This window comes from Rhinopithecus roxellana, chromosome 1, assembly GCF_007565055.1.
Source record: "Rhinopithecus roxellana isolate Shanxi Qingling chromosome 1, ASM756505v1, whole genome shotgun sequence".
NCBI lineage: Eukaryota > Metazoa > Chordata > Mammalia > Primates > Cercopithecidae > Rhinopithecus > Rhinopithecus roxellana.
The window spans coordinates 54,474,635-54,498,435 of NC_044549.1; the positions used below are offsets into that span (position 1 = coordinate 54,474,635).

The window sequence follows — 23,801 nt, forward strand, 5'->3', positions numbered from 1 at the left end:
CTTTTAGGAACACAGATCGGCCAGGTGCAGTAGAAGGCGGAGGTTGCGGTGGGCCGAGATCGTGCCATTTAACTCCAGCCTGGGTGGAAGAGCGAAACTCCGTCTCAAAAAAAAAAAAAAAAAAAAAAAGAACACGGATCTCCTTGCCTAACATCGATCCCTCAAGGACTTCTTTCTCTTTCAGGATCTTGAATAAGGCTTAAGAGCCAGGTCCTGGAGAAACAGAGAGGTGAAGAGGTAGCCTGAAGGGGGCGGAGGCAAGGTCGTAGCACCGCCTCCACGTCCGGCTTGGTTCTTCCGGGCCTCGGAACTTTTCTTCCCGGAGCGGAGGGAAGAGTTTCCAGTAGTACTTTCCGGCGTTATTGACCCTGTTTCCCGTGCTGCACCGCAACCCCTTTCTCTTCCGGTTCTAGGAGCTTCGGGAGCAGCGGCTAAAGGTGAGTGTTGGCCGCGCGGCATCCAATGCCATCCGCAACTTCCGAGCGGCGGCGGGGCGCAGGCTGCGGAGGGGACGGGTGACCGACTGTGTGTGTGTGGGGAGCGAAGGCTGTGGGGTGGGAATGGTGTTTCTAGGTCCTAAGAGGGGAATGGCAGGGAAAACCACTTTATTGGGGAACGCAGCTTTCCGGAGGTAAGGAGTTGATTTCAGGGCATCATTACCTAGGTTTGGGAGGCGGGGACTGGCGTCGGGTCGTGCAGAGTAAGTCGAGACTGGTGGAGGGTGCACATCCTCTGTCTGCAGACTCATTTCTGGCTTCTGGTCTCACGTTCCACCAGATGGGGCGGGGGGGGGGGCAGAGGTGGCCCAGCCCGGAGAGCCCCTAACCCTGATCTCCACTTTTGTCTTCTAGGTGCAGACATGGCCAAGTCCAAGAACCACACCACACACAACCAGTGTAAGTTTTTCCGGCCCTGTCTACATCCCAGACCTTGGCAAGGACTGGTTCAGGCAAACTGGGGCAGGGATGAAGGGGCACGTTTCCACTGTGGGCCTGAGGCTGATTGATTTCACCCAGTAATAACTTTAAGGTTATAGGTTTAGAGATCCACTTGAGATACACAGTGTTTTGCATTTAGTAGTAAGGGTTTCCCATATCTGAAGCGTAGCTGCTGTAGGAAGCGTTGGTTCTCCCAGACTTGCCAGCTGTGATGTTGGGTGGTCTTTATCATAGGAAAGTTCTTTTTTGGCTTAATTCCCTTTTTTCTCCCACAGCCCGAAAATGGCACAGAAATGGTATCAAGAAACCCCGATCACAAAGATACGAATCTCTTAAGGGGGTGAGTGCACTGAATCACATGGAAGTGTCTTTTCTTGGTTCCAGGTGCACAGTCAAGGCCTTTCATGTAGTTTTTCTCTTACTTTGGCTTCTGCCTGAGCAGAGCCTAACTGGCCTACCCAAAGCCTGCAATTCCTTTTTCTACCCTACCAGACCCATAATAAAGCTTTCCTTGGTCTTCCCCAGCCTGAAGTGTAACCCTCTGGTCAGGGCATAACCTGCCTCCTGGCCATCTCCCTTGCTTGGCAGTGGCACTTAGGGTAAGGAGTGGCCTTCTCTGAGCGTGTGCAGGGCACATTCCCACACTGACCAGCCTTAGGACCTCGATCTGACCCAGTCCTGTACTTGGGGTCAGCTTCTCTTCCTGTGTCAGGGAGTTCTAAGAATTAGCTGAGAAGGCTGGAGGGTCTAGGGGACAGCTGAGCGTGTCCCCAGTCTGTTCCTCCCCTTTTGCTCTCTGTTCTGTGGAGTAAATCACAAACTCTGTGCCTCAGTTTCCCCATATTCTGCCTCGGCTATAAGTCTTTTAGACCAGACTTGGTATTTAATTGATACCTTCTTCTAAAGATGGGAGGGCGGGTGTCCCTGAGGGGATGTCAGGAAAAAACTTGGTGGAACCCTTGCTGTAGGAAGTTGAAACCCCGCAACCTTGGCAGACAGGGCAGCAAAGCGGCTTGTAATTTTGTTGTTGAAGGAGGTCTGCACAGCATTACCCAGGTGGAGTATTGGCTCCCTGGGGTGGTGGTACACTTCTTCTGGAAATAGTTTCAAGAGGTTGGGTATTTCCACATTTGAGGTTGACTTGATGCTGTCTTTGGAATACTGGGTACCCCTATGGAGAGAGGCACCAGCGAGAGACTTGGGGACCCACATGCTGCCACCTGTACCATTCCTGCTTTTCAGGTGGACCCCAAGTTCCTGAGGAACATGCGCTTTGCCAAGAAGCACAACAAGAAGGGCCTAAAGAAGATGCAGGCCAACAATGCCAAGGCCATGAGTGCACGTGCCGAGGCTGTCAAGGCCCTCGTAAAGCCCAAGGAGGTTAAGCCCAAGATCCCAAAGGGTGTCAGCCGCAAGCTTGATCGACTTGCCTACATTGCCCACCCCAAGCTTGGGAAGCGTGCTCGTGCTCGCATTGCCAAGGGGCTCCGGCTGTGCCGGCCAAAGGCCAAGGCCAAGGATCAAACCAAGGCTCAGGCTGCAGCTCCAGTTTCAATTCCAGCTCAGGCTCCCAAAGGTGCCCAGGCCACTACAAAGGCTACAGAGTAGGTATCTCTGTGTGCCAACGTGAGGACAGGACTGGTGCGACCCCCCATCCCCACCTCCGGGCTGCCATCTGCATGGCGCTGTGGTCCTCCTGTGCTGTTTGTACAAATAAACCTGAGGCAGGATTTGTTAGCCTCTGTCTATGATCCTGGGACTCTTGTCTATGATCCTGGGACTGGGTTTGGTTGCTCCATCTGTTGGTGTGGGAGAAGACATGAGTCTGTGGGTGGTGGCTGGTAAGGGGTGGGTGGGACTCAAGAGATGGGGCCCTGTAGTGCAAGAGGAGGACCTAATGAATGAGAAATGATTGGGGGCTTTTGGTAAGCTCCGGCACATTGCTTGCTGGACTGTGTAAACTGCCCAGCAAAGGGAGGAATCATTCTTTTTTTTTTTTTTTTTTTTTTTTTGAGACAAGTCTCCCCTCATCCATACTGGAGTGCAGTGAGGCCATCTCACCTCACTGCAAGCTCCGCCTCCCGGGTTCACGCCATTCTCCTGCCTCAGCCTCCTAAGTAGCTGTGCCTGCCACCACACCCAGCTAATTTGGTTTTTGTATTTTTAGTAGAGATGGGGTTTCACCGTGTTAGCCAGGATGGTCTTGATCTCCTGACCTCGTGATCCACCTGCCTCGGCCTCCCAAAGTGCTGGGATTACAGGCATGAGCCAGTGCGTCTGGCCCAAAGCGAGAAATCATAAAACATCCTCATGAGGTCTTAACGCGTACTCCGAGGGAGGGGAAGGGGCCCCGCTGAGCAGCCCTGCACTCTGGCCTGAGGTGTCCCAGACTTGTGTTCTTTCGGTGCACCTGGTCAGCATCCACTGCTCTGGGCTATGTTAGTCCCCCAACAGCTAGGGACCCAGGAAGGCAGATGGTGGTGGCACTGCTTTACTCCCATGGCTGGTTCTGACCCTGCTGTGCCCCCGAGTCAGCTGCTTCACATAGAGGTCTTCATCCTTGGCAGTCAGTGAAGCAAGTAGTAAAGTAGTAAGCATTTGTGGAGGCTTCCTATAGAAGGCACCAGGTGGGCACTTCCCAGCTGCACTTAATCCTCAAAACCAGCCTTGGACAGTGTAGAAACTCATACAGGGGTGCTGTTATGCTACAGCAGCAGGTGCAGCCCATGGCATGTGATCTCCTAATTCCAAAGTAGATATGATGATGATCTTTGTTTCACTGGTGAGAAAATATTGAACAAAAAAAAAATATATATTGAACATAATGAAGCTGGGAAGGGGTGGAGGGTAGCATTTGATCCTAGGCAGTCCATGTAGGGCCCTAGGAGGCTTCAGTTGCCCAACCAGGGCTGGGGCTGCTAGCTTTTGACTGTAATCCTGGCAGTCTCTGGGTGGACAACTGCCCCTTGCCAAGGCGTGTCAGGTGGACATGGGGTTGAAAGGGAGCTGGAGCAGGTTCTGTGTTCTGAAGGTGGTTTGGCCCAGACAGGCCACCAAGTTGATGACTTCCAAAGTGAGGTCCAAAGTGTTCCTGCCATGAAAAAAGTGATCCCTTTACCAAGTGCCAGTCTGAGGGGGAGGCCAGGTCAGGGCTTCAACTGGGCTTAAGATCACACCCAGCTGCTGCCTTCAGCCTCCAACTTGTACATGGAATCTGCCTTGTGCTCAGGAAGCACAAATTTCCAGTTCTTGAGTCTCGACTCATTCGCCTCCAAGCTCTGTCTAGGGCAAACTATATTAGTGGAACATGTTTCTTTTTTCTTCTTTTGAGAGAGTCTTGCTCTGTCGTCCAAGGCTGGAATGCAGTGGCGTGATCTCGGCTCACCGCAACCTCCATCCTCTGGGTTCAGGTGATTCTCTAGAATCAGCCTCCCGACTATAGACACATGCCACCACACCTGGCTAATTTTTTTGTATTTTCAGTAGAGACAGGGTTTTGCCATGTTGCCCATGCTGGGTCTTGAACTCCTGAGCTCAGGCAATCTGCCCGCCTCAGCCTCCGAAAGTGTTAGGATTACAGGCATGAGCCACTGCGCCTGGCCAGTGGAGCCTGTTTCTGCATTGCTAGTGGGACCTGGCATCCATCACAAGACTGCTGTACGGGTTCAATGTAAAGTAAGCCAGTCTAGGCCGGGCACGGTGGCTCACGCCTGTAAACGGAGCACTTTGGGAGGCCGAGGCAGGCAGATCCCGAGGTCAAGAGATCAAAATCATCCTGCTCAACTTGGTGAAACCCTGTCTCTACTAAAAATACACAAATTAGCCAGGCGTGGTGGCGCAGGCAGGTAGTCCCAGCTACTTGGGAGGCTGAGGCAGGAAAATCCCTTGAACCCGGGAGGCGGATGTGAAACCCCATCTCTACTAAAAATACAAAAAGTTAGCTGGGCATGGTGGCGGGGGTCTTAGTCCCAACTACTTAGGAGGCTGAGGCAGGAGAATGGCGTGAACCCAGGAGGTGGAGCTTGCAGTGAGCCGAGGTCGCGCCACTGCACTCCAGCCTAGGGGACAGAGCAAGACTCTGCCTCAAAAAAAAAAAAAAAAAAAAAAACCAGTCTAAGTGCTGGCTCCTTGTCAACTGTGAGCAGGAGTCATTGTTATTTCTATTAGCACTAAGTCTGTAGTCCACAGCCAGGCTCTGGACTTCTCTTCTGGCTACAACTAGAAACAAAAAATCCAACCACCCCAACCCACCCATCTCCCCTGCCCCATGCTCAGGAAAGTCAGAACAGGATAGAGCAGATCTGGCTAGATGAGGCTCTGCTCTTGGGGCCATAGTTTACTAGTTTACTCTTGGTAAAGCCTGGGGTCCTAGCAAGGCTGACATGGAAACCCACTTCCTAGGCCGCTGCACACAAAGATCCAGGGTGCTGAGGCCCCTAAGATGAACTGACCTAGTCTACCAGGGCCCCTGCCGCCAATACAAGGGTGTACAGGTTTTGACAAGAGCCAGCAGTCACCGTTGGCCCTCTGCCTGCCCCTCATCTGGCAGGGGCCCAGCTGGTCCTATTCTGGTCCTGTCTTAGGATCCCAGATGTACACCCAGGAAGATGGGAGTGGTTCCTGAGGTCCTTTGTATCCCCCTTGGATGGGAATGGAATCTGTGACAGGTCAGAACTAAGTATGGTGGCCACTCAGATAGGAACTGTGGCCCTTTCTTGCTAGGCACAGACATGGCTGGATGGTACTGAATGGGTGTGCTGTATCAAGGGGCACAGAGCAGTGTGGGGTAGTGGGGAAGTGCTCACAGCCAGGCTCAGTTTCCTCATCTGTGAAATGGAGATGGTAACATGTCCCCAAGTAAAGGAAAGTTCTTGCTCCACGAGTGTCCTTGGGGATAGTAATTCAGAGACAGCCCTGTCCACAGACTTTATTATTTGGAAAGGGGAAGAGGAGGTCCTTGGCACTGGTTGGGATGGAAGCCCCAGGGGCAAAGGTTGAGGAGTTCCAGGGCTCAGCTGTCACTGGGCAGCGCAGGCACACTGGCAAGGGCAGGCAGCAGGCGTGTGTATATGTCCACCCCACGGAGGAACACAGCCTCATGCAGCCGTTCATCGTGGTCATGCAGTAGCACAGGTGTGCGGTTCAAGGGTGAGAAGCCTAGAGCTGGGACCCCCACCTGCAGGGGCGAGGAGGAGCCGTTAAGGGAAAGCCAGCCTCAGGCCCAGTCCACTGCCCAGGCACTACATGCAAGTGGCTCACCGCACGGATAAAGCGGCTGTCAGTGGCAGCAGGCATGATCTCAGGCTCCAGAGAGAGGTTCCTATAGGAGAAAGGGCCTGGTGAATGGGGAGGGAGAAAGGGAAGAATTGAAGGGGCAAAGGAAGGTGGGAGAGAGGCAGGAAAAGGGAGGGGGCAGCAGGAAGGAGAGGAGTAGGGGGCTGGGCTGTGAGGAGAGCTGGCCAGTGTGCTCACATGTCCTTGCAGACCCGGCTAAAAGCTGCCCACCAGGGGTTTGAGTCATCAATAGGTGTCACTTGGGGGTGCATCCACTTCTGAAGGACGGGAAGGATGGCAGGATCAGGACATGGGCCTGGGCATCTTGCCCTATTTCCCATAGAGTGGGCTGTGCCTGGCACAGAACACCTCCCGACCCACACTCCTTCACCTACCCAGACATCTGGGTGGCCAGTCCCGCCACAGATCCTCTTTCAGCCCCTCAAATGTCCTCGGTCTGGGATGTTCCCACCCTCCATCTACTGACCTCCTGGGCCATCCTTCAGATCCTAGCCCAAGTGCCCCTTCCTCAGGATGGCTCCCCCAGACCTCTCAGACTAGTTGGATACTCCAGTTAGAGGTTTTCAGAGTGCAAGGGGCCACCCTTTCCTGTACCACATGTATTGTATAAAAGTACGGCTGGGCACAGTGGTTCATGCCTGTAATTTCAGTACTTTGCGAGGCCAAGGTGGGCGGACCACTGGAGGCCAGGAATTCGAGACAAGCCTGGCCAACACGGTGAAACCCTGTCTCTACTAAAAATGCAAAAATTAGTTGGGCGTGGTGGCAGGTGCCTGTAATCCCAGCTACTCTGGAGGCTGAGGCACGAGAATTGCTTGAACCCGGGAGACGGAGGTGAGCCCAGATTGTGCTACTGCACTGCAGCCTGAGTGACGGAGTGAGACTCTCTCAGAAAAAAGTAATATCATATAAATATTTGATTTATATTTCCCTGTATCACCATACAGGGGCATGAACTGTGCCTAATTTTATTCCCCACAGCATTCCCCAGCACCCACAGTAGCATCTACAAACTAATGCTTGTTGGAATAAAATGTGTCTATCACAGATAAAGAAATGCCCAGACATATGCAGACACACCAAGCACACACTCCACTGTTGCACACTTGGGTCTCCCCCAGCTCCCACACTCCCCCATCACATGTCCCAAGTCCATACCTGGGCAAACTCTAAGGTGACCCCCTCGCCAGCTGCCTGGCACCAGCTCTGCAGCTGCTCCTCAAAAGCCTAAGGGAAGGGAGACGAGCTGATCCCTCAGGCTTTCCAGAGGCCTCTAGGACAAGACTGAGGACCCAGGATCCTTCCTCCAAACCCAGGTGGAGGTGGCACCTTGAAGTCCACATCCGGGGCCACACGGAAGTCAAAGCTGGCGCTCATGGTGGCAGGTACCACGTTATAGGCCACGCCACCCTCTAGCTTAGTCAGGTTCACGGAGGTCACAGCCCCCTCTTTCAGATGGGGGTTTGACTGCAGCCTGTGGTGCGGGGACAGGGTAGCAGCAGCAACAGATAAAAGAAGTGGCTCAGACTCTATCCTCTGTGGTACCGCCTCCCAGAGCCACCCCACCGCTTCCCAGGCTGCCTCACCTCTGCCATTCCTTCTCCCGGAATGCCAGGATGGAGCTCACAACCTTGTGCTACGAGAATATGAGGTTAAATGGGACAGTGGTCTTAAGATAGAGCCTCCTGAACTCCCAGACTCCCTCCCAGGGTGCCACGTACCAGCTTCTCTGCTGCTGTGTCCTCGATGAAGAGCGAGCCATGGCCTGGCCTCCCAGTGCTGGTGACCCGCACCCCTGGGGAGGTATAGGGGGAAGGGAGTGTCTTCAGTATGAGGCGCTGGAGACACAATCAGCCCTGGGGTGGACCCAGGTCTCCCCCTCATTTCAGGCTGCTCTGGCAGGGTCCTGTCCCCGCTCAGGGCCCATAGCGTAGAGCTTGTTTCTGCCCAGTCAGGGCTTGCCCTCAGAGAAGCTCAGATAGCAAAGAGCTGGGAGGCAGAGGCTCTGGGTTCGAGGCCTTCTCAGGCCTCAACTTTTGCTGTGCAACCCTTCATAGGACCGTGCCCTTTCTGGCCTAGCCTCCCACCTGTAGAGTGAGCCCTCCCTCCAAGCTCATACTTACACCAGGGACTCCGCTCACTATAAAAGACAGTGAAGGCATCAGTGGGGTTGGCTATGCCTGAGGAGGGAAATGGGGTTCAGAGGGTGGAGCCGCCCAGTCCCCACTAGCAGCCTCCTGCCTGGCTGCTCGTCGGCTTGCCAACCTGCTCACCCTCATCCAGGGCAAATCCTGCCCTCAGGGCTTGGAACTCAGGCCGCTGCACGAACAGCTCCATGCCTTGGTGACCCCCAACCTCCTCATCTGTAAAAGCAGCAGGGCCATGAGATGAGGAGGCTACCCCATCTCCACCCTCCCCTTTCCCAGAGGTATCTGAACCACTCCTACCAGGCACAAAGGTCATGTGGATGGTTCTGGGGAACCGGTGGCCCTCCACCTTCAGCCTCCTCACAGCCTCCAGGTACCTGAGGGGGCATAAGCCAGGTGCTGGGGGAGCCACCAGATGCTCAGGCTGGCCTGGCAGGCAGGGCCAGCAGGCTGGAGTCCTGTGTGTGCCCTGGACTTTACCCTGCCACACCCTGATAGGGACTCCAGAAAGTCCCTGCTCCTCTCTGGGCTGCATCTCCCTATCGATGCAATGGTCATGGCAGTAATTCCTGTCCAAGGGGTCAAGGTGTCCCTTGGCCTTAAGTTTCTCCAATCACCCTTCCAGGTCCTGGGTCAATCCACTAGACCAGTGGGGACATTGTGGAGGAGCGGGAATGGAGGACACTCACTGGATGCTGACGCACTTCATGTCCTGGGCACCCCTGGCATAGATGTAGCCCTCAGAATCCTTGAAGGCCTCAAAGGGGTCGTGACTCCAATGTTCCTGGGGACAGGGATGGGAAGAGGGGCCCAAACCTCCAACTTAGCCATTAATCCACTCTGGTCAACAGTGTCCCTTCCCTAGGAGCCCACCATAGGGTTGGAGTGACAGGTGGAGTGGTGGGGGAGGAAAGACAGGGGCTGAAGAAGGAAGCTGATTGTCATCCCCCATCGCTGTCTCCTGCTTCCCACCCTCTAGTCCCTACCCCACTCTGGCCCAGATCTTGTTGCTGGACGAAGGCTGCTTGAGTGGTGTAATGTCATAAGGATGTTGAAAGTTAGTGCCAGGACTGGGACCACAACCATGCCCTCTGTGAGGCTGGATCCTGGGGTCTGCATCACATCTGTCCCCAAGGTCTGCAATGCCCACTGCCCCAGCCCCTTTCATACCTTGAAGACAGGCACCACATCCGTGTGGGAGTTGAGCAAGATGGAGGAGAGTGCAGGGTTGGTGCCTGGCCAGGTCAACACGGTCACCACATAGCCAGGTGCCACCTGGAGATGGTCAGGAGGGGAGGTGGTCTGAGCAGGGTGAGGAAGTGCCCAGGCCCACCTCCCTTCCCTGCTTAGGGCCCCAGGCTCACCTCCACTTTCTGACAGCCCAGGCCCAGCTGGCGGGCTCTCTCCTCAAAGAAGGCCACAGCAGCTCCTGGAGGCACAGAGTGTCTTGGGGCTGCTTCTGCCTACCCACAGCTTCCCACCAGCCCAGGCAGCCCCGAGAAGGGAGCACACCCAGAAATGGGCTGCTGCCTCCCCAACACACTCCATATCCCTCAGAGACACCTGCATTTCCATCCCCAAGAAAGAAGATGTTTTTGGCTAGTCAGTGACCCTTTCTGGAAGGCCAGGGGGACGTCCAGGGTTGCAGGAAGGTGTTATCTTCCTTAATTATGGGAAACTATGGCACAGAGACACGAAGAGATTCACCCACCATGTCTCAGCTGATTAATCACAGAGGAGGAATTTGGACCCACGTACATAATTCCCAGTCACCAGGTTTTTTTTTTTTTTCCTTTCTTTCTTTCTTTTTTTATTTTTTTTGGGCCAGGGTCTCACTCTGTCACTAAGTCTGGAGTGAAGCGGTGCGACCTCGGCTCACTGCAACCTCGACCTCCCAGGCTCAAGCGATCCTCCCACCTCAACCTCCGCAGTAGCTGGGACTACAGGTGCGCCACCGTTCCTGACTAATTTTTGTATTTTTCTATAGAGACAAGAGTCTTGCCATGTTGCCCAAGCCAGTCTTGAACTCCTGGGCCCAAGCAATCTGCCAGCCTCAACCTCCTGAAGTGCTGGGATAAAAGGCAGGAGCCACCTCCCAGGCCCTAACCACCAAGCTTGATCCCCTAAGGGCTGTGGCCTTTGTCCAGCCTCAGTGGGCTTCTGGAGGGCTTCTCCTTCCCCTGTGGCTGCCTGAGGCTTCCCCCACCACTCCTGCCCTGGGGAGTGAGGTGAAGTTTTTCTTTAACCAGCTGCCAGGAGTAACCTTGGGCAGCAGCAGAGCGTCTGGGGAAAGGATTCCTCCATAACCTGGAGGGGCTGCCTCAGTCTATTTACTTGGGCAATGACTGGAGGGGTTGGGGAGCCATGTGGGACAGCAGAGGGGGGCTCAGCTGGGTGACAGGTGTTGGAGGCTGGTTTAGAGCACAGTCCCCGTCCGTTAGGCCCCGTCACAGGCTCTGGAACCACCGTCTTCTCACCATAGTCAGGCTTGGGCTGGACGGTGCGGATGCGCAGGTACTGGCGGAAGAGCGTCACTGATGGATGCTCCTCTTCGGGACCCTTGCTGGTCATGGCGCTGCGCGTGGTGAGCTGGGGGCAAAGTGAATGGCTAACTACCCCACCCAGTCCCTGGACCCGGTGCGCTCCTGCACACAGCCCGTCCCTAGGGCGGCTCCCGGATTTCCCACAGGGGTAGGATTTCCCATTAAGGAGCACCCATTCTGTTTCAGGCTCTGGGCTGTCCGCTTCCAGCACATTTCCTTATTTAATCCCCAAAAGAGCCCCATGAAGTTTGTGCTCAGAATGCTCACTTTACAGAGGAGAAAGCCGAGAGGCTCAGAGAGGTTCGAGGACAGCTCAGAGTAGCCGAGCGAAGTTTGAACCCAGACTTGTACTCCCTCATCCCTCAAAAATCAACAACAGCAAAAAACCCAACGCCTCCCAATTGCCCGGCTTTCAAGCCACGGAGCCCCAGTCCCTCTATCCCTCCCCAGGGCCCCCACCTCACTCTCCTGTCGCTGAGTTCACGCTCGCCTCCCAGCGCCCGCCCCTGACTGTGGCCTGGACTTAGGGTCCTGGGAGGTCCCCTGCGAGGTCGCAGGCTCAGGACCGCCCCGGTCCGCCCACCACGTGCCCGGGGCCGGATGTCGGGGCGGAGCCCAAAGACCGCCAGTGAGGGCCGTCCCAGCGCCCGCGGCCGCGTCGGCGCGGAAGTCCCCGCCCGCCTCTGGTTCGGGCCTCAGCGGGATTACTGGAGGCTTAGATCCGGATCCCGCCCCCGGGCAGCGGCCGCGGCAACCAGCGACGCCCGGTGAGCTGCGAGCTCCGGGCTGGCCCCGCCTTGACAGGCCCGCCCCGCCCCGCCCCACACGCCTGCCACTCCTGCCCCCGGAGCTCAGGAAGGTCCTGTCCCCTAAGGACGCCTCCTCCTTTAGCCCCCGGATAGGGCGGGAGGAAAAGGGTCCGCCCTGAGGCTCTGAAGATGCAGAGCTGTAAAGCCCTAGGCCTGCGCTCCTGCGATCCTTGGCAACAGCTCCCCTGTGCAGTCCCCTGTGCAGGCCTCAGCCCGTCGGGGACGTCCTCCTAACGCCTCAGCTCCGCTTGTACTGAAGTTATTGGTCATTATCTGTCTGCCCACACTGTGAGCTCCACTTCCTGCGAGGTTATGCCCCTGGCCATGCCGAGTCCGGACACTGTGCCAGAAATGGGAATAAACGCATGGACAAGAGCACGTGTGACGGTGTGAGCGTGCCACTGCGTGTGCAGTCTATCAGTGGGTATGACTGTGTATGGGACGTGTGAGATGGTGGGTGGGTGTGATGATGTCAGTGTGAGTGGATGCAGATGTGACCCTGGATGACAGTGTGAGGAAACTGGCTCTTCTGCAGCCACCGGAGCGGGAGGCTAAACAGGCACAGGTGTACCACTGACCCCCTGCAGGCCACAGCTGCAGTTGCCCACTTGTGCCCCAGCTGCCCTTTGTACTCCCAGCCAGCTCTGCCCTCTGCTCCAGGGGCTGAGTCAGCTTGGGGAAGGGTGAGAGACAAAGACTTAAATCTCTAGGCCAAGGAGGCAGGCTGGGGGGAGGGGTTCTGTCCCACCTTTCCTGAGGTTTAAGTCTTGGCTGCTCACACATAACATGGGGGCAAATGAACTTTAACTGATAACAATGCTGGCTAATTCTTTATTTAGTTATTTTTTTGATACAGTCTCACTCTGTCATGTGGGCAACTAGATTTTAACTCATAACAATGCTGGCTAATTATTTACCTATTTATTCATGCGGGCAAATAGACTTTAACTCATAACAATGCTGGCTAATTATTTAGCTATTTATTTTTTTTGAGACAGAGTCTCACTCTGTTGCCCAGGCTGGAGTGCAGTGACTTGTTCTTGGCTGACTGCAATCTCCGCCTTCCTGGGTTCAAGTGATTCTCCTGCCTCAGCCTCCAGAGTAGCTGGGACTACAGGTGCGTGCCACCACACTGGGCTAATTTTTGTATTTTTAGTAGAGACAGGGTTTGTCATGTTGGCCAGGTTGGTCTTGAACTCCCGACCTCAGGTGATCCACCTGGTTGGCCTCCCAAGGTGCTGGGATTACAGATGTGAGCCACTGTGCCCAGCCAATGCTGGCTAATTCTTTTTTTTTTTTTTTTTTTCTGAGATGGAGCCTCACTCTGCTGCCCAGGCTGGAGCGCAATGGTGAGATTTTGGCTCACTGCAAGCTCCAAGTCCTGGGTTCATGCCATTCTCCTGGCTCAGCCTCCTGAGTAGCTGGGACTACAGCCACCCGCCACTATGCACTATGCCTGGCTAATTTTTTGTATTTTTAGTAGACACGGGTTTTCACTGTGTTAGCCTTAGCCAGGATGGTCTTGATCTCCTGACCTTGTGATCCGCCCACCTCGGCCTCGCAAAGTGCTGGGATTACAGGCGTGAACCACTGCTGCCTGGCCCAATGCTGGCTAATTTTTTTTTTTTTTTTTTGAGAGAGTCTCGGTTTGTCACCCAGGCTGGAGAGCAGTGGCATGATCTCCTCTCACTGCAAGCTCCGCCTCCCGGGTTCACACCATTCTCCTGCCTCAGCCTCATGAGTAACCTGGACTACAGGCACCTGCCACCACGCCCGGCTAATGTTTTGTATTTTTTTTTAGTAGAGACAGGAATTCACCGTGTTGGCCAGGATGGTCTCGATCTCTTGACCTTGTGATCTGCCTGCCTTGGCTCCCAAAGTGCTGGGATTACAGGCGTGAGCCACAGTGCCCAGCCAATGCTGGCTAAATCTTTCCTTTTTTTTTTTTTTGAGGCAGAGTCTTGCTCAGTCGCCCAGGCTGGAGTGCGGTGGCGCGATCTCGGCTCACTGTAAACTCCGCCTCCCGGGTTCACGCCATTCTCCTGCCTCAGCCTCCTAAGTAGCTGGGACTACAGGCACCTGCCACCACACCCAGCTAATTTTGTTTTTGTATTTTTAGTAGAGATGGGGTTTCACTGTGTTAGCCAGGATGGTCTTGATCTCCTGACCTCGTGATCCGCCTGCCTCAGCCTCCCAGTGCTGGGATTACAGGCATGAGCCAGTGCGCCTGGCCCAAAGGGAGAAATCATAAACATCCTCATGAGGTCTTAACGCGTACTCCGAGGGAGGGGAAGGGGCCCCGCTGAGCAGCCCTGCACTCCGGCCTGAGGTGTCCCAGACCTGGGTTCTTTCGGTGCACCTGGTCAGCATCCACTGCTCTGGGCTATGTTAGTCCCCCAACAGCTAGGGACCCAGGAAGGCAGATGGTGGTGGCACTGCTTTACTCCCATGGCTGGTTCTGACCCTGCTGTGCCCCCGAGTCAGCTGCTTCACATAGAGGTCTTCATCCTTGGCAGTCAGTGAAGCAAGTAGTAAAGTAGTAAGCATTTGTGGAGGCTTCCTATAGAAGGCACCAGGTGGGCACTTCCCAGCTGCACTTAATCCTCAAAACCAGCCTTGGACAGTGTAGAAACTCATACAGGGGTGCTGTTATGCTACAGCAGCAGGTGCAGCCCATGGCATGTGATCTCCTAATTCCGAAGTAGATATTATGATGATCTTTGTTTCACTGGTGAGAAAATATTGAACATAATGAAGCTGGGAAGGGGTAGGGGGTAGCATTTGATCCTAGGCAGTCCATGTAGGGCCCTAGGAGGCTTCAGTTACCCAACCAGGGCTGGGGCTGCTAGCTCTTGATTGTAATCCTGGCAGTCTCTGGGTGGACAACTGCCCCTTGCCAAGGCGTGTCAGGTGGACATGGGGTTGAAAGGGAGCTGGAGCAGGTTCTGTGTTCTGAAGGTGGTTTGGCCCAGACAGGCCACCAAGTTGATGACTTCCAAAGTGAGGTCCAAAGTGTTCCTGCCATGAAAAAAGTGATCCCTTTACCAAGTGCCAGTCTGAGGGGGAGGCCAGGTCAGGGCTTCAACTGGGCTTAAGATCACACCCAGCTGCTGCCTTCAGCCTCCAACTTGTACATGGAATCTGCCTTGTGCTCAGGAAGCACAAATTTCCAGTTCTTGAGTCTCGACTCATTCGCCTCCAAGCTCTGTCTAGGGCAAACTATATTAGTGGAACATGTTTCTTTTTTCTTCTTTTGAGAGAGTCTTGCTCTGTCGTCCAAGGCTGGAATGCAGTGGCGTGATCTCGGCTCACCGCAACCTCCATCCTCTGGGTTCAGGTGATTCTCTAGAATCAGCCTCCCGACTATAGACACATGCCACCACACCTGGCTAATTTTTTTGTATTTTCAGTAGAGACGGGGTTTTGCCATGTTGCCCATGCTGGGTCTTGAACTCCTGAGCTCAGGCAATCTGCCCGCCTCAGCCTCCGAAAGTGTTAGGATTACAGGCATGAGCCACTGCGCCTGGCCAGTGGAGCCTGTTTCTGCATTGCTAGTGGGACCTGGCATCCATCACAAGACTGCTGTACGGGTTCAATGTAAAGTAAGCCAGTCTAGGCCGGGCACGGTGGCTCACGCCTGTAAACGGAGCACTTTGGGAGGCCGAGGCAGGCAGATCCCGAGGTCAAGAGATCAAAATCATCCTGCTCAACTTGGTGAAACCGTCTCTACTAAAAATACACAAATTAGCCAGGCGTGGTGGCGCAGGCATGTAGTCCCAGCTACTTGGGAGGCTGAGGCAGGAAAATCCCTTGAACCCGGGAGGCGGATGTGAAACCCCATCTCTACTAAAAATACAAAAAGTTAGCTGGGCATGGTGGCGGGGGCCTTAGTCCCAACTACTTAGGAGGCTGAGGCAGGAGAATGGCATGAACCCAGGAGGTGGAGCTTGCAGTGAGCCGAGGTCGCGCCACTGCACTCCAGCCTAGGGGACAGAGCAAGACTCTGCCTCAAAAAAACAAACAAACAAACAAAAAAAAAACCAGTCTAAGTGCTGGCTGCTTGTCAACTGTGAGCAGGAGTCATTGTTATTTCTATTAGCACTAAGCCTGTAGTCCACAGCCAGGCTCTGGACTTCTCTTCTGGCTACAACTAGAAACAAAAAATCCAACCACCCCAACCCACCCATCTCCCCTGCCCCATGCTCAGGAAAGTCAGAACAGGATAGAGCAGATCTGGCTAGATGAGGCTCTGCTCTTGGGGCCAGTTTACTAGTTTACTCTTGGTAAAGCCTGGGGTCCTAGCAAGGCTGACATGGAAACCCACTTCCTAGGCCTCTGCACACAAAGATCCAGGGTGCTGAGGCCCCTAAGATGAACTGACCTAGTCTACCAGGGCCCCTGTTCCTCTGTGGCAGCCTGCTGCCAATACAAGGGCGTACAGGTTTTGACAAGAGCCAGCAGTCACCGTTGGCCCTCTGCCTGCCCCTCATCTGGCAGGGGCCCAGCTGGTCCTATTCTGGTCCTGTCTTAGGATCCCAGATGTACACCCAGGAAGATGGGAGTGGTTCCTGAGGTCCTTTGTATCCCCCTTGGATGGGAATGGAATCTGTGACAGGTCAGAACTAAGTATGGTGGCCACTCAGATAGGAACTGTGGCCCTTTCTTGCTAGGCACAGACATGGCTGGATGGTACTGAATGGGTGTGCTGTATCAAGGGGCACAGAGCAGTGTGGGGTAGTGGGGAAGTGCTCACAGCCAGGCTCAGTTTCCTCATCTGTGAAATGGAGATGGTAACATGTCCCCAAGGAAAGGAAAATTCTTGCTCCACGAGTGTCCTTGGGGTTAGTAATTCAGAGACAGCCCTGTCCAGACTTTATTATTTGGAAAGGGGAAGAGGAGGTCCTTGGCACTGGTTGGGATGGAAGCCCCAGGGGCAAAGGTTGAGGAGTTCCAGGGCTCAGCTGTCACTGGGCAGCGCAGGCACACTGGCAAGGGCAGGCAGCAGGCGTGTGTATATGTCCACCCCACGGAGGAACACAGCCTCATGCAGCCGTTCATCGTGGTCATGCAGTAGCACAGGTGTGCGGTTCAAGGGTGAGAAGCCTAGAGCTGGGACCCCCACCTGCAGGGGCGAGGAGGAGCCGTTAAGGGAAAGCCAGCCTCAGGCCCAGTCCACTGCCCAGGCACTACATGCAAGTGGCTCACCGCACGGATAAAGCGGCTGTCAGTGGCAGCAGGCATGATCTCAGGCTCCAGAGAGAGGTTCCTATAGGAGAAAGGGCCTGGTGAATGGGGAGGGAGAAAGGGAAGAATTGAAGGGGCAAAGGAAGGTGGGAGAGAGGCAGGAAAAGGGAGGGGGCAGCAGGAAGGAGAGGAGTAGGGGGCTGGGCTGTGAGGAGAGCTGGCCAGTGTGCTCACATGTCCTTGCAGACCCGGCTAAAAGCTGCCCACCAGGGGTTTGAGTCATCAGTAGGTGTCACTTGGGGGTGCATCCACTTCTGAGGGACGGGAAGGATGGCAGGATCAGGACATGGGCCTGGGCATCTTGCCCTATTTCCCATAGAGTGGGCTGTGCCTGGCACAGAACACCTCCCCACCCACACTCCTTCACCTACCCAGACATCTGGGTGGCCAGTCCCACCACAGATCCTCTTTCAGCCCCTCAAATGTCCTCGGTCTGGGATGTTCCCACCCTCCATCTACTGACCTCCTGGGCCATCCTTCAGATCCTAGCCCAAGTGCCCCTTCCTCAGGATGGCTCCCCCAGACCTCTCAGACTAGTTGGATACTCCAGTTAGAGGTTTTCAGAGTGCAAGGGGCCACCCTTTCCTGTACCACATGTATTGTATAAAAGTACGGCTGGGCACAGTGGTTCATGCCTGTAATTTCAGTACTTTGCGAGGCCAAGGTGGGCGGACCACTGGAGGCCAGGAATTCGAGACAAGCCTGGCCAACACGGTGAAACCCTGTCTCTACTAAAAATGCAAAAATTAGTTGGGCGTGGTGGCAGGTGCCTGTAATCCCAGCTACTCTGGAGGCTGAGGCACGAGAATTGCTTGAACCCGGGAGACGGAGGTGAGCCCAGATTGTGCCTACTGCACTGCAGCCTGAGTGACGGAGTGAGACTCTCTCAGAAAAAAGTAATATCATATAAATATTTGATTTATATTTCCCTGTATCACCATACAGGGGCATGAACTGTGCCTAATTTTATTCCCCACAGCATTCCCCAGCACCCACAGTAGCATCTACAAACTAATGCTTGTTGGAATAAAATGTGTCTATCACAGATAAAGAAATGCCCAGACATATGCAGACACACCAAGCACACACTCCACTGTTGCACACTTGGGTCTCCCCCAGCTCCCACACTCCCCCATCACATGTCCCAAGTCCATACCTGGGCAAACTCTAAGGTGACCCCCTCGCCAGCTGCCTGGCACCAGCTCTGCAGCTGCTCCTCAAAAGCCTAAGGGAAGGGAGACGAGCTGATCCCTCAGGCTTTCCAGAGGCCTCTAGGACAAGACTGAGGACCCAGGATCCTTCCTCCAAACCCAGGTGGAGGTGGCACCTTGAAGTCCACATCCGGGGCCACACGGAAGTCAAAGCTGGCGCTCATGGTGGCAGGTACCACGTTATAGGCCACGCCACCCTCTAGCTTAGTCAGGTTCACGGAGGTCACAGCCCCCTCTTTCAGATGGGGGTTTGACTGCAGCCTGTGGTGCGGGGACAGGGTAGCAGCAGCAACAGATAAAAGAAGTGGCTCAGACTCTATCCTCTGTGGTACCGCCTCCCAGAGCCATCCCACCGCTTCCCAGGCTGCCTCACCTCTGCCATTCCTTCTCCCGGAATGCCAGGATGGAGCTCACAACCTTGTGCTACGAGAATATGAGGTTAAATGGGACAGTGGTCTTAGGATAGAGCCTCCTGAACTCCCAGACTCCCTCCCAGGGTGCCACGTACCAGCTTCTCTGCTGCTGTGTCCTCGATGAAGAGCGAGCCATGGCCTGGCCTCCCAGTGCTGGTGACCCGCACCCCTGGGGAGGTATAGGGGGAAGGGAGTGTCTTCAGTATGAGGCGCTGGAGACACAATCAGCCCTGGGGTGGACCCAGGTCTCCCCCTCATTCCAGGCTCCTCTGGCAGGGTCCTGTCCCCGCTCAGGGCCCATAACGTAGAGCTTGTTTCTGCCCAGTCAGGGCTTGCCCTCAGAGAAGCTCAGATAGCAAAGAGCTGGGAGGCAGAGGCTCTGGGTTCGAGGCCTTCTCAGGCCTCAACTTTTGCTGTGCAACCCTTCATAGGACCGTGCCCTTTCTGGCCTAGCCTCCCTCCAAGCTCATACTTACACCAGGGACTCCGCTCACTATAAAAGACAGTGAAGGCATCAGTGGGGTTGGCTATGCCTGAGGAGGGAAATGGGATTCAGAGGGTGGAGCAGCCCAGTCCCCACTAGCAGCCTCCTACTCCCTGCCTGGCTGCTCGTCGGCTTGCCAACCTGCTCACCCTCATCCAGGGCAAATCCTGCCCTCAGGGCTTGGAACTCAGGCCGCTGCACGAACAGCTCCATGCCTTGGTGACCCCCAACCTCCTCATCTGTAAAAGCAGCAGGGCCATGAGATGAGGAGGCTACCCCATCTCCACCCTCCCCTTTCCCAGAGGTATCTGAACCACTCCTACCAGGCACAAAGGTCATGTGGATGGTTCTGGGGAACCGGTGGCCCTCCACCTTCAGCCTCCTCACAGCCTCCAGGTACCTGAGGGGGCATAAGCCAGGTGCTGGGGGAGCCACCAGATGCTCAGGCTGGCCTGGCAGGCAGGGCCAGCAGGCTGGAGTCCTGTGTGTGCCCTGGACTTTACCCTGCCACACCCTGATAGGGACTCCAGAAAGTCCCTGCTCCTCTCTGGGCTGCATCTCCCTATCGATGCAATGGTCATGGCAGTAATTCCTGTCCAAGGGGTCAAGGTGTCCCTTGGCCTTAAGTTTCTCCAATCACCCTTCCAGGTCCTGGGTCAATCCACTAGACCAGTGGGGACATTGTGGAGGAGCGGGAATGGAGGACACTCACTGGATGCTGACGCACTTCATGTCCTGGGCACCCCTGGCATAGATGTAGCCCTCAGAATCCTTGAAGGCCTCAAAGGGGTCGTGACTCCAATGTTCCTGGGGACAGGGATGGGAAGAGGGGCCCAAACCTCCAACTTAGCCATTAATCCACTCTGGTCAACAGTGTCCCTTCCCTAGGAGCCCACCATAGGGTTGGAGTGACAGGTGGAGTGGTGGGGGAGGAAAGACGGGGGCTGAAGAAGGAAGCTGATTGTCATCCCCCATCGCTGTCTCCTGCTTCCCACCCTCTAGTCCCTACCCCACTCTGGCCCAGATCTTGTTGCTGGACGAAGGCTGCTTGAGTGGTGTAATGTCATAAGGATGTTGAAAGTTAGTGCCAGGACTGGGACAACGACCATGCCCTCTGTGAGGCTGGATCCTGGGGTCTGCATCACATCTGTCCCCAAGGTCTGCAATGCCCACTGCCCCAGCCCCTTTCATACCTTGAAGACAGGCACCACATCCGTGTGGGAGTTGAGCAAGATGGAGGAGAGTGCAGGGTTGGTGCCTGGCCAGGTCAACACGGTCACCACATAGCCAGGTGCCACCTGGAGATGGTCAGGAGGGGAGGTGGTCTGAGCAGGGTGAGGAAGTGCCCAGGCCCACCTCCCTTCCCTGCTTAGGGCCCCAGGCTCACCTCCACTTTCTGACAGCCCAGGCCCAGCTGGCGGGCTCTCTCCTCAAAGAAGGCCACAGCAGCTCCTGGAGGCACAGAGTGTCTTGGGGCTGCTTCTGCCTACCCACAGCTTCCCACCAGCCCAGGCAGCCCCGAGAAGGGAGCACACCCAGAAATGGGCTGCTGCCTCCCCAACACACTCCATATCCCTCAGAGACACCTGCATTTCCATCCCCAAGAAAGAAGATGTTTTTGGCTAGTCAGTGACCCTTTCTGGAAGGCCAGGGGGACGTCCAGGGTTGCAGGAAGGTGTTATCTTCCTTAATTATGGGAAACTATGGCACAGAGACACGAAGAGATTCACCCACCATGTCTCAGCTGATTAATCACAGAGGAGGAATTTGGACCCACGTACATAATTCCCAGTCACCAGGTTTTTTTTTTTTTTCCTTTCTTTCTTTCTTTTTTTATTTTTTTTGGGCCAGGGTCTCACTCTGTCACTAAGTCTGGAGTGAAGCGGTGCGACCTCGGCTCACTGCAACCTCGACCTCCCAGGCTCAAGCGATCCTCCCACCTCAACCTCCGCAGTAGCTGGGACTACAGGTGCGCCACCGTTCCTGACTAATTTTTGTATTTTTCTATAGAGACAAGAGTCTTGCCATGTTGCCCAAGCCAGTCTTGAACTCCTGGGCCCAAGCAATCTGCCAGCCTCAACCTCCTGAAGTGCTGGGATAAAAGGCAGGAGCCACCTCCCAGGCCCTAACCACCAAGCTTGATCCCCTAAGGGCTGTGGCCTTTGTCCAGCCTCAGTGGGCTTCTGGAGGGCTTCTCCTTCCCCTGTGGCTGCCTGAGGCTTCCCCCACCACTCCTGCCCTGGGGAGTGAGGTGAAGTTTTTCTTTAACCAGCTGCCAGGAGTAACCTTGGGCAGCAGCAGAGCGTCTGGGGAAAGGATTCCTCCATAACCTGGAGGGGCTGCCTCAGTCTATTTACTTGGGCAATGACTGGAGGGGTTGGGGAGCCATGTGGGACAGCAGAGGGGGGCTCAGCTGGGTGACAGGTGTTGGAGGCTGGTTTAGAGCACAGTCCCCGTCCGTTAGGCCCCGTCACAGGCTCTGGAACCACCGTCTTCTCACCATAGTCAGGCTTGGGCTGGACGGTGCGGATGCGCAGGTACTGGCGGAAGAGCGTCACTGATGGATGCTCCTCTTCGGGACCCTTGCTGGTCATGGCGCTGCGCGTGGTGAGCTGGGGGCAAAGTGAATGGCTAACTACCCCACCCAGTCCCTGGACCCGGTGCGCTCCTGCACACAGCCCGTCCCTAGGGCGGCTCCCGGATTTCCCACAGGGGTAGGATTTCCCATTAAGGAGCACCCATTCTGTTTCAGGCTCTGGGCTGTCCGCTTCCAGCACATTTCCTTATTTAATCCCCAAAAGAGCCCCATGAAGTTTGTGCTCAGAATGCTCACTTTACAGAGGAGAAAGCCGAGAGGCTCAGAGAGGTTCGAGGACAGCTCAGAGTAGCCGAGCGAAGTTTGAACCCAGACTTGTACTCCCTCATCCCTCAAAAATCAACAACAGCAAAAAACCCAACGCCTCCCAATTGCCCGGCTTTCAAGCCACGGAGCCCCAGTCCCTCTATCCCTCCCCAGGGCCCCCACCTCACTCTCCTGTCGCTGAGTTCACGCTCGCCTCCCAGCGCCCGCCCCTGACTGTGGCCTGGACTTAGGGTCCTGGGAGGTCCCCTGCGAGGTCGCAGGCTCAGGACCGCCCCGGTCCGCCCACCACGTGCCCGGGGCCGGATGTCGGGGCGGAGCCCAAAGACCGCCAGTGAGGGCCGTCCCAGCGCCCGCGGCCGCGTCGGCGCGGAAGTCCCCGCCCGCCTCTGGTTCGGGCCTCAGCGGGATTACTGGAGGCTTAGATCCGGATCCCGCCCCCGGGCAGTGGCCGCGGCAGCCAGCGACGCCCGGTGAGCTGCGAGCTCCGGGCTGGCCCCGCCTTGACAGGCCCGCCCCGCCCCGCCCCACACGCCTGCCACTCCTGCCCCCGGAGCTCAGGAAGGTCCTGTCCCCTAAGGACGCCTCCTCCTTTAGCCCCCGGATAGGGCGGGAGGAAAAGGGTCCGCCCTGAGGCTCTGAAGATGCAGAGCTGTAAAGCCCTAGGCCTGCGCTCCTGCGATCCTTGGCAACAGCTCCCCTGTGCAGGCCCCTGTGCAGGCCTCAGCCCGTCGGGGACGTCCTCCTAACGCCTCAGCTCCGCTTGTACTGAAGTTATTGGTCATTATCTGTCTGCCCACACTGTGAGCTCCACTTCCTGCGAGGTTATGCCCCTGGCCATGCCGAGTCCGGACACTGTGCCAGAAATGGGAATAAACGCATGGACAAGAGCACGTGCGACGGTGTGAGCGTGCCACTGCGTGTGCAGTCTATCAGTGGGTATGACTGTGTATGGGACGTGTGAGATGGTGGGTGGGTGTGATGATGTCAGTGTGAGTGGATGCAGTTGTGACCCTGGATGACAGTGTGAGGAAACTGGCTCTTCTGCAGCCACCGGAGCGGGAGGCTAAACAGGCACAGGTGTACCACTGACCCCCTGCAGGCCACAGCTGCAGTTGCCCACTTGTGCCCCAGCTGCCCTTTGTACTCCCAGCCAGCTCTGCCCTCTGCTCCAGGGGCTGAGTCAGCTTGGGGAAGGGTGAGGGACAAAGACTTAAATCTCTAGGCCAAGGAGGCAGGCTGAGGGGAGGGGTTCTGTCCCACCTTTCCTGAGGTTTATTTTTTATTTTATTTTATTTTATTTTATTTTATTTTATTTTATTTTTTTGAGACGGAGTCTCACTCTGTCACCCAGGCTGGAGTGCTGTGGCCGGATCTCAGCTCACTGCAAGCTCCGCCTCCCGGGTTCCCGCCATTCTCCTGCCTCAGCCTCCCGAGTAGCTGGGACTACAGGCGCCCGCCACCTCGCCCGGCTAGTTTTTGTATTTTTAGTAGAGACGGGGTTTCACAGTGTTAGCCAGGATGGTCTCGATCTCCTGACCTCGTGATCCGCCCGTCTCGGCCTCCCAAAGTGCTGGGATTACAGGCTTGAGCCACCGCGCCCGGCCTTCCTGAGGTTTAAGTCTTGGCTGCTCACACATAACATGGGGGCAAATGGACTTTAACTCTTAACAATGCTGGCTAATTCTTTATTTAGTTATTTTTTTGATACAGTCTCACTCTGTCATGTGGGCAACTAGATTTTAACTCATAACAATGCTGGCTAATTATTTACCTATTTATTCATGCGGGCAAATAGACTTTAACTTATAACAATGCTGGCTAATTATTTAGCTATTTATTTTTTTTGAGACAGAG

The 23,801-nt window shown here is 55.3% G+C and overlaps 3 protein-coding genes across 5 annotated transcripts; 1 reads left to right on the plus strand and 2 right to left on the minus strand.

Moving 5' to 3' along the window:
* Positions 1-290: 290 nt before the first annotated feature.
* RPL29 (ribosomal protein L29) lies at positions 291-2,689 on the plus strand. Its single transcript, XM_010365039.2, has 4 exons — positions 291-437; positions 852-896; positions 1,214-1,278; positions 2,181-2,689. Exons 2-4 carry the CDS (start codon positions 860-862, stop codon positions 2,544-2,546), a joined length of 468 nt encoding a protein of 155 aa, XP_010363341.1. The 5' UTR covers positions 291-437; positions 852-859; the 3' UTR covers positions 2,547-2,689.
* A 3,134-nt stretch (positions 2,690-5,823) lies between these two features.
* On the minus strand, positions 5,824-11,695 carry LOC104663721 (aminoacylase-1). 2 transcript variants are annotated; one of them, XM_010365040.2, is made up of 15 exons: positions 11,383-11,683; positions 10,858-10,969; positions 9,745-9,809; positions 9,551-9,655; positions 9,070-9,164; positions 8,681-8,757; positions 8,507-8,596; positions 8,357-8,413; positions 7,955-8,028; positions 7,820-7,869; positions 7,563-7,707; positions 7,392-7,460; positions 6,411-6,490; positions 6,198-6,258; positions 5,824-6,114 (listed from the first exon to the last, which is right to left on the minus strand). In XM_010365040.2, exons 2-15 carry the CDS (start codon positions 10,949-10,951, stop codon positions 5,950-5,952), a joined length of 1,227 nt encoding a protein of 408 aa, XP_010363342.2. In that variant the 5' UTR covers positions 10,952-10,969; positions 11,383-11,683; the 3' UTR covers positions 5,824-5,949. The 2 variants fall into 2 exon arrangements, with proteins under 2 accessions (XP_010363342.2, XP_030788929.1); XM_030933069.1 differs by lacking the exons at positions 7,563-7,707; positions 7,820-7,869 and having other exon boundaries at positions 5,830-6,114; positions 11,383-11,695.
* A 4,873-nt stretch (positions 11,696-16,568) lies between these two features.
* Positions 16,569-22,410, minus strand: LOC115898588 (aminoacylase-1). 2 transcript variants are annotated; one of them, XM_030933551.1, is made up of 15 exons: positions 22,110-22,410; positions 21,585-21,696; positions 20,472-20,536; positions 20,278-20,382; positions 19,797-19,891; positions 19,408-19,484; positions 19,234-19,323; positions 19,077-19,133; positions 18,696-18,769; positions 18,561-18,610; positions 18,304-18,448; positions 18,133-18,201; positions 17,151-17,230; positions 16,938-16,998; positions 16,569-16,854 (listed from the first exon to the last, which is right to left on the minus strand). In XM_030933551.1, the coding sequence occupies exons 2-15, from the start codon at positions 21,676-21,678 to the stop codon at positions 16,690-16,692; spliced, it is 1,227 nt and encodes a 408-aa protein (XP_030789411.1). In that variant the 5' UTR covers positions 21,679-21,696; positions 22,110-22,410; the 3' UTR covers positions 16,569-16,689. The 2 variants fall into 2 exon arrangements, with proteins under 2 accessions (XP_030789411.1, XP_030789447.1); XM_030933587.1 differs by lacking the exons at positions 18,304-18,448; positions 18,561-18,610.
* Positions 22,411-23,801: the final 1,391 nt, after the last annotated feature.

Bases quoted from the DNA above. Each gene is read 5' to 3' on its own strand.
- RPL29 (XM_010365039.2), top strand. From the start codon at position 860: ATGGCCAAGTCCAAGAACCACACCACACACAACCAGT. The intron at 897-1,213 runs GTAAGTTTTTCC...TTTCTCCCACAG, and splicing joins CCACACCACACACAACCAGT to CCCGAAAATGGCACAGAAAT. The intron at 1,279-2,180 runs GTGAGTGCACTG...CCTGCTTTTCAG, and splicing joins GATACGAATCTCTTAAGGGG to GTGGACCCCAAGTTCCTGAG.
- LOC104663721 (XM_010365040.2), bottom strand. From the start codon at position 10,951: ATGACCAGCAAGGGTCCCGAAGAGGAGCATCCATCAGTGACGCTCTTC. The intron at 7,870-7,954 runs GTACGTGGCACC...ATATTCTCGTAG, and splicing joins ACACAGCAGCAGAGAAGCTG to CACAAGGTTGTGAGCTCCAT. The intron at 7,708-7,819 runs GTGAGGCAGCCT...CCCGCACCACAG, and splicing joins CGGGAGAAGGAATGGCAGAG to GCTGCAGTCAAACCCCCATC.
- LOC115898588 (XM_030933551.1), bottom strand. From the start codon at position 21,678: ATGACCAGCAAGGGTCCCGAAGAGGAGCATCCATCAGTGACGCTCTTC. The intron at 20,383-20,471 runs GTGAGCCTGGGG...GACCATCTCCAG, and splicing joins TGGGCTGTCAGAAAGTGGAG to GTGGCACCTGGCTATGTGGT. The intron at 17,231-18,132 runs GTATGGACTTGG...CCCGTCCCTCAG, and splicing joins TCACCTTAGAGTTTGCCCAG to AAGTGGATGCACCCCCAAGT.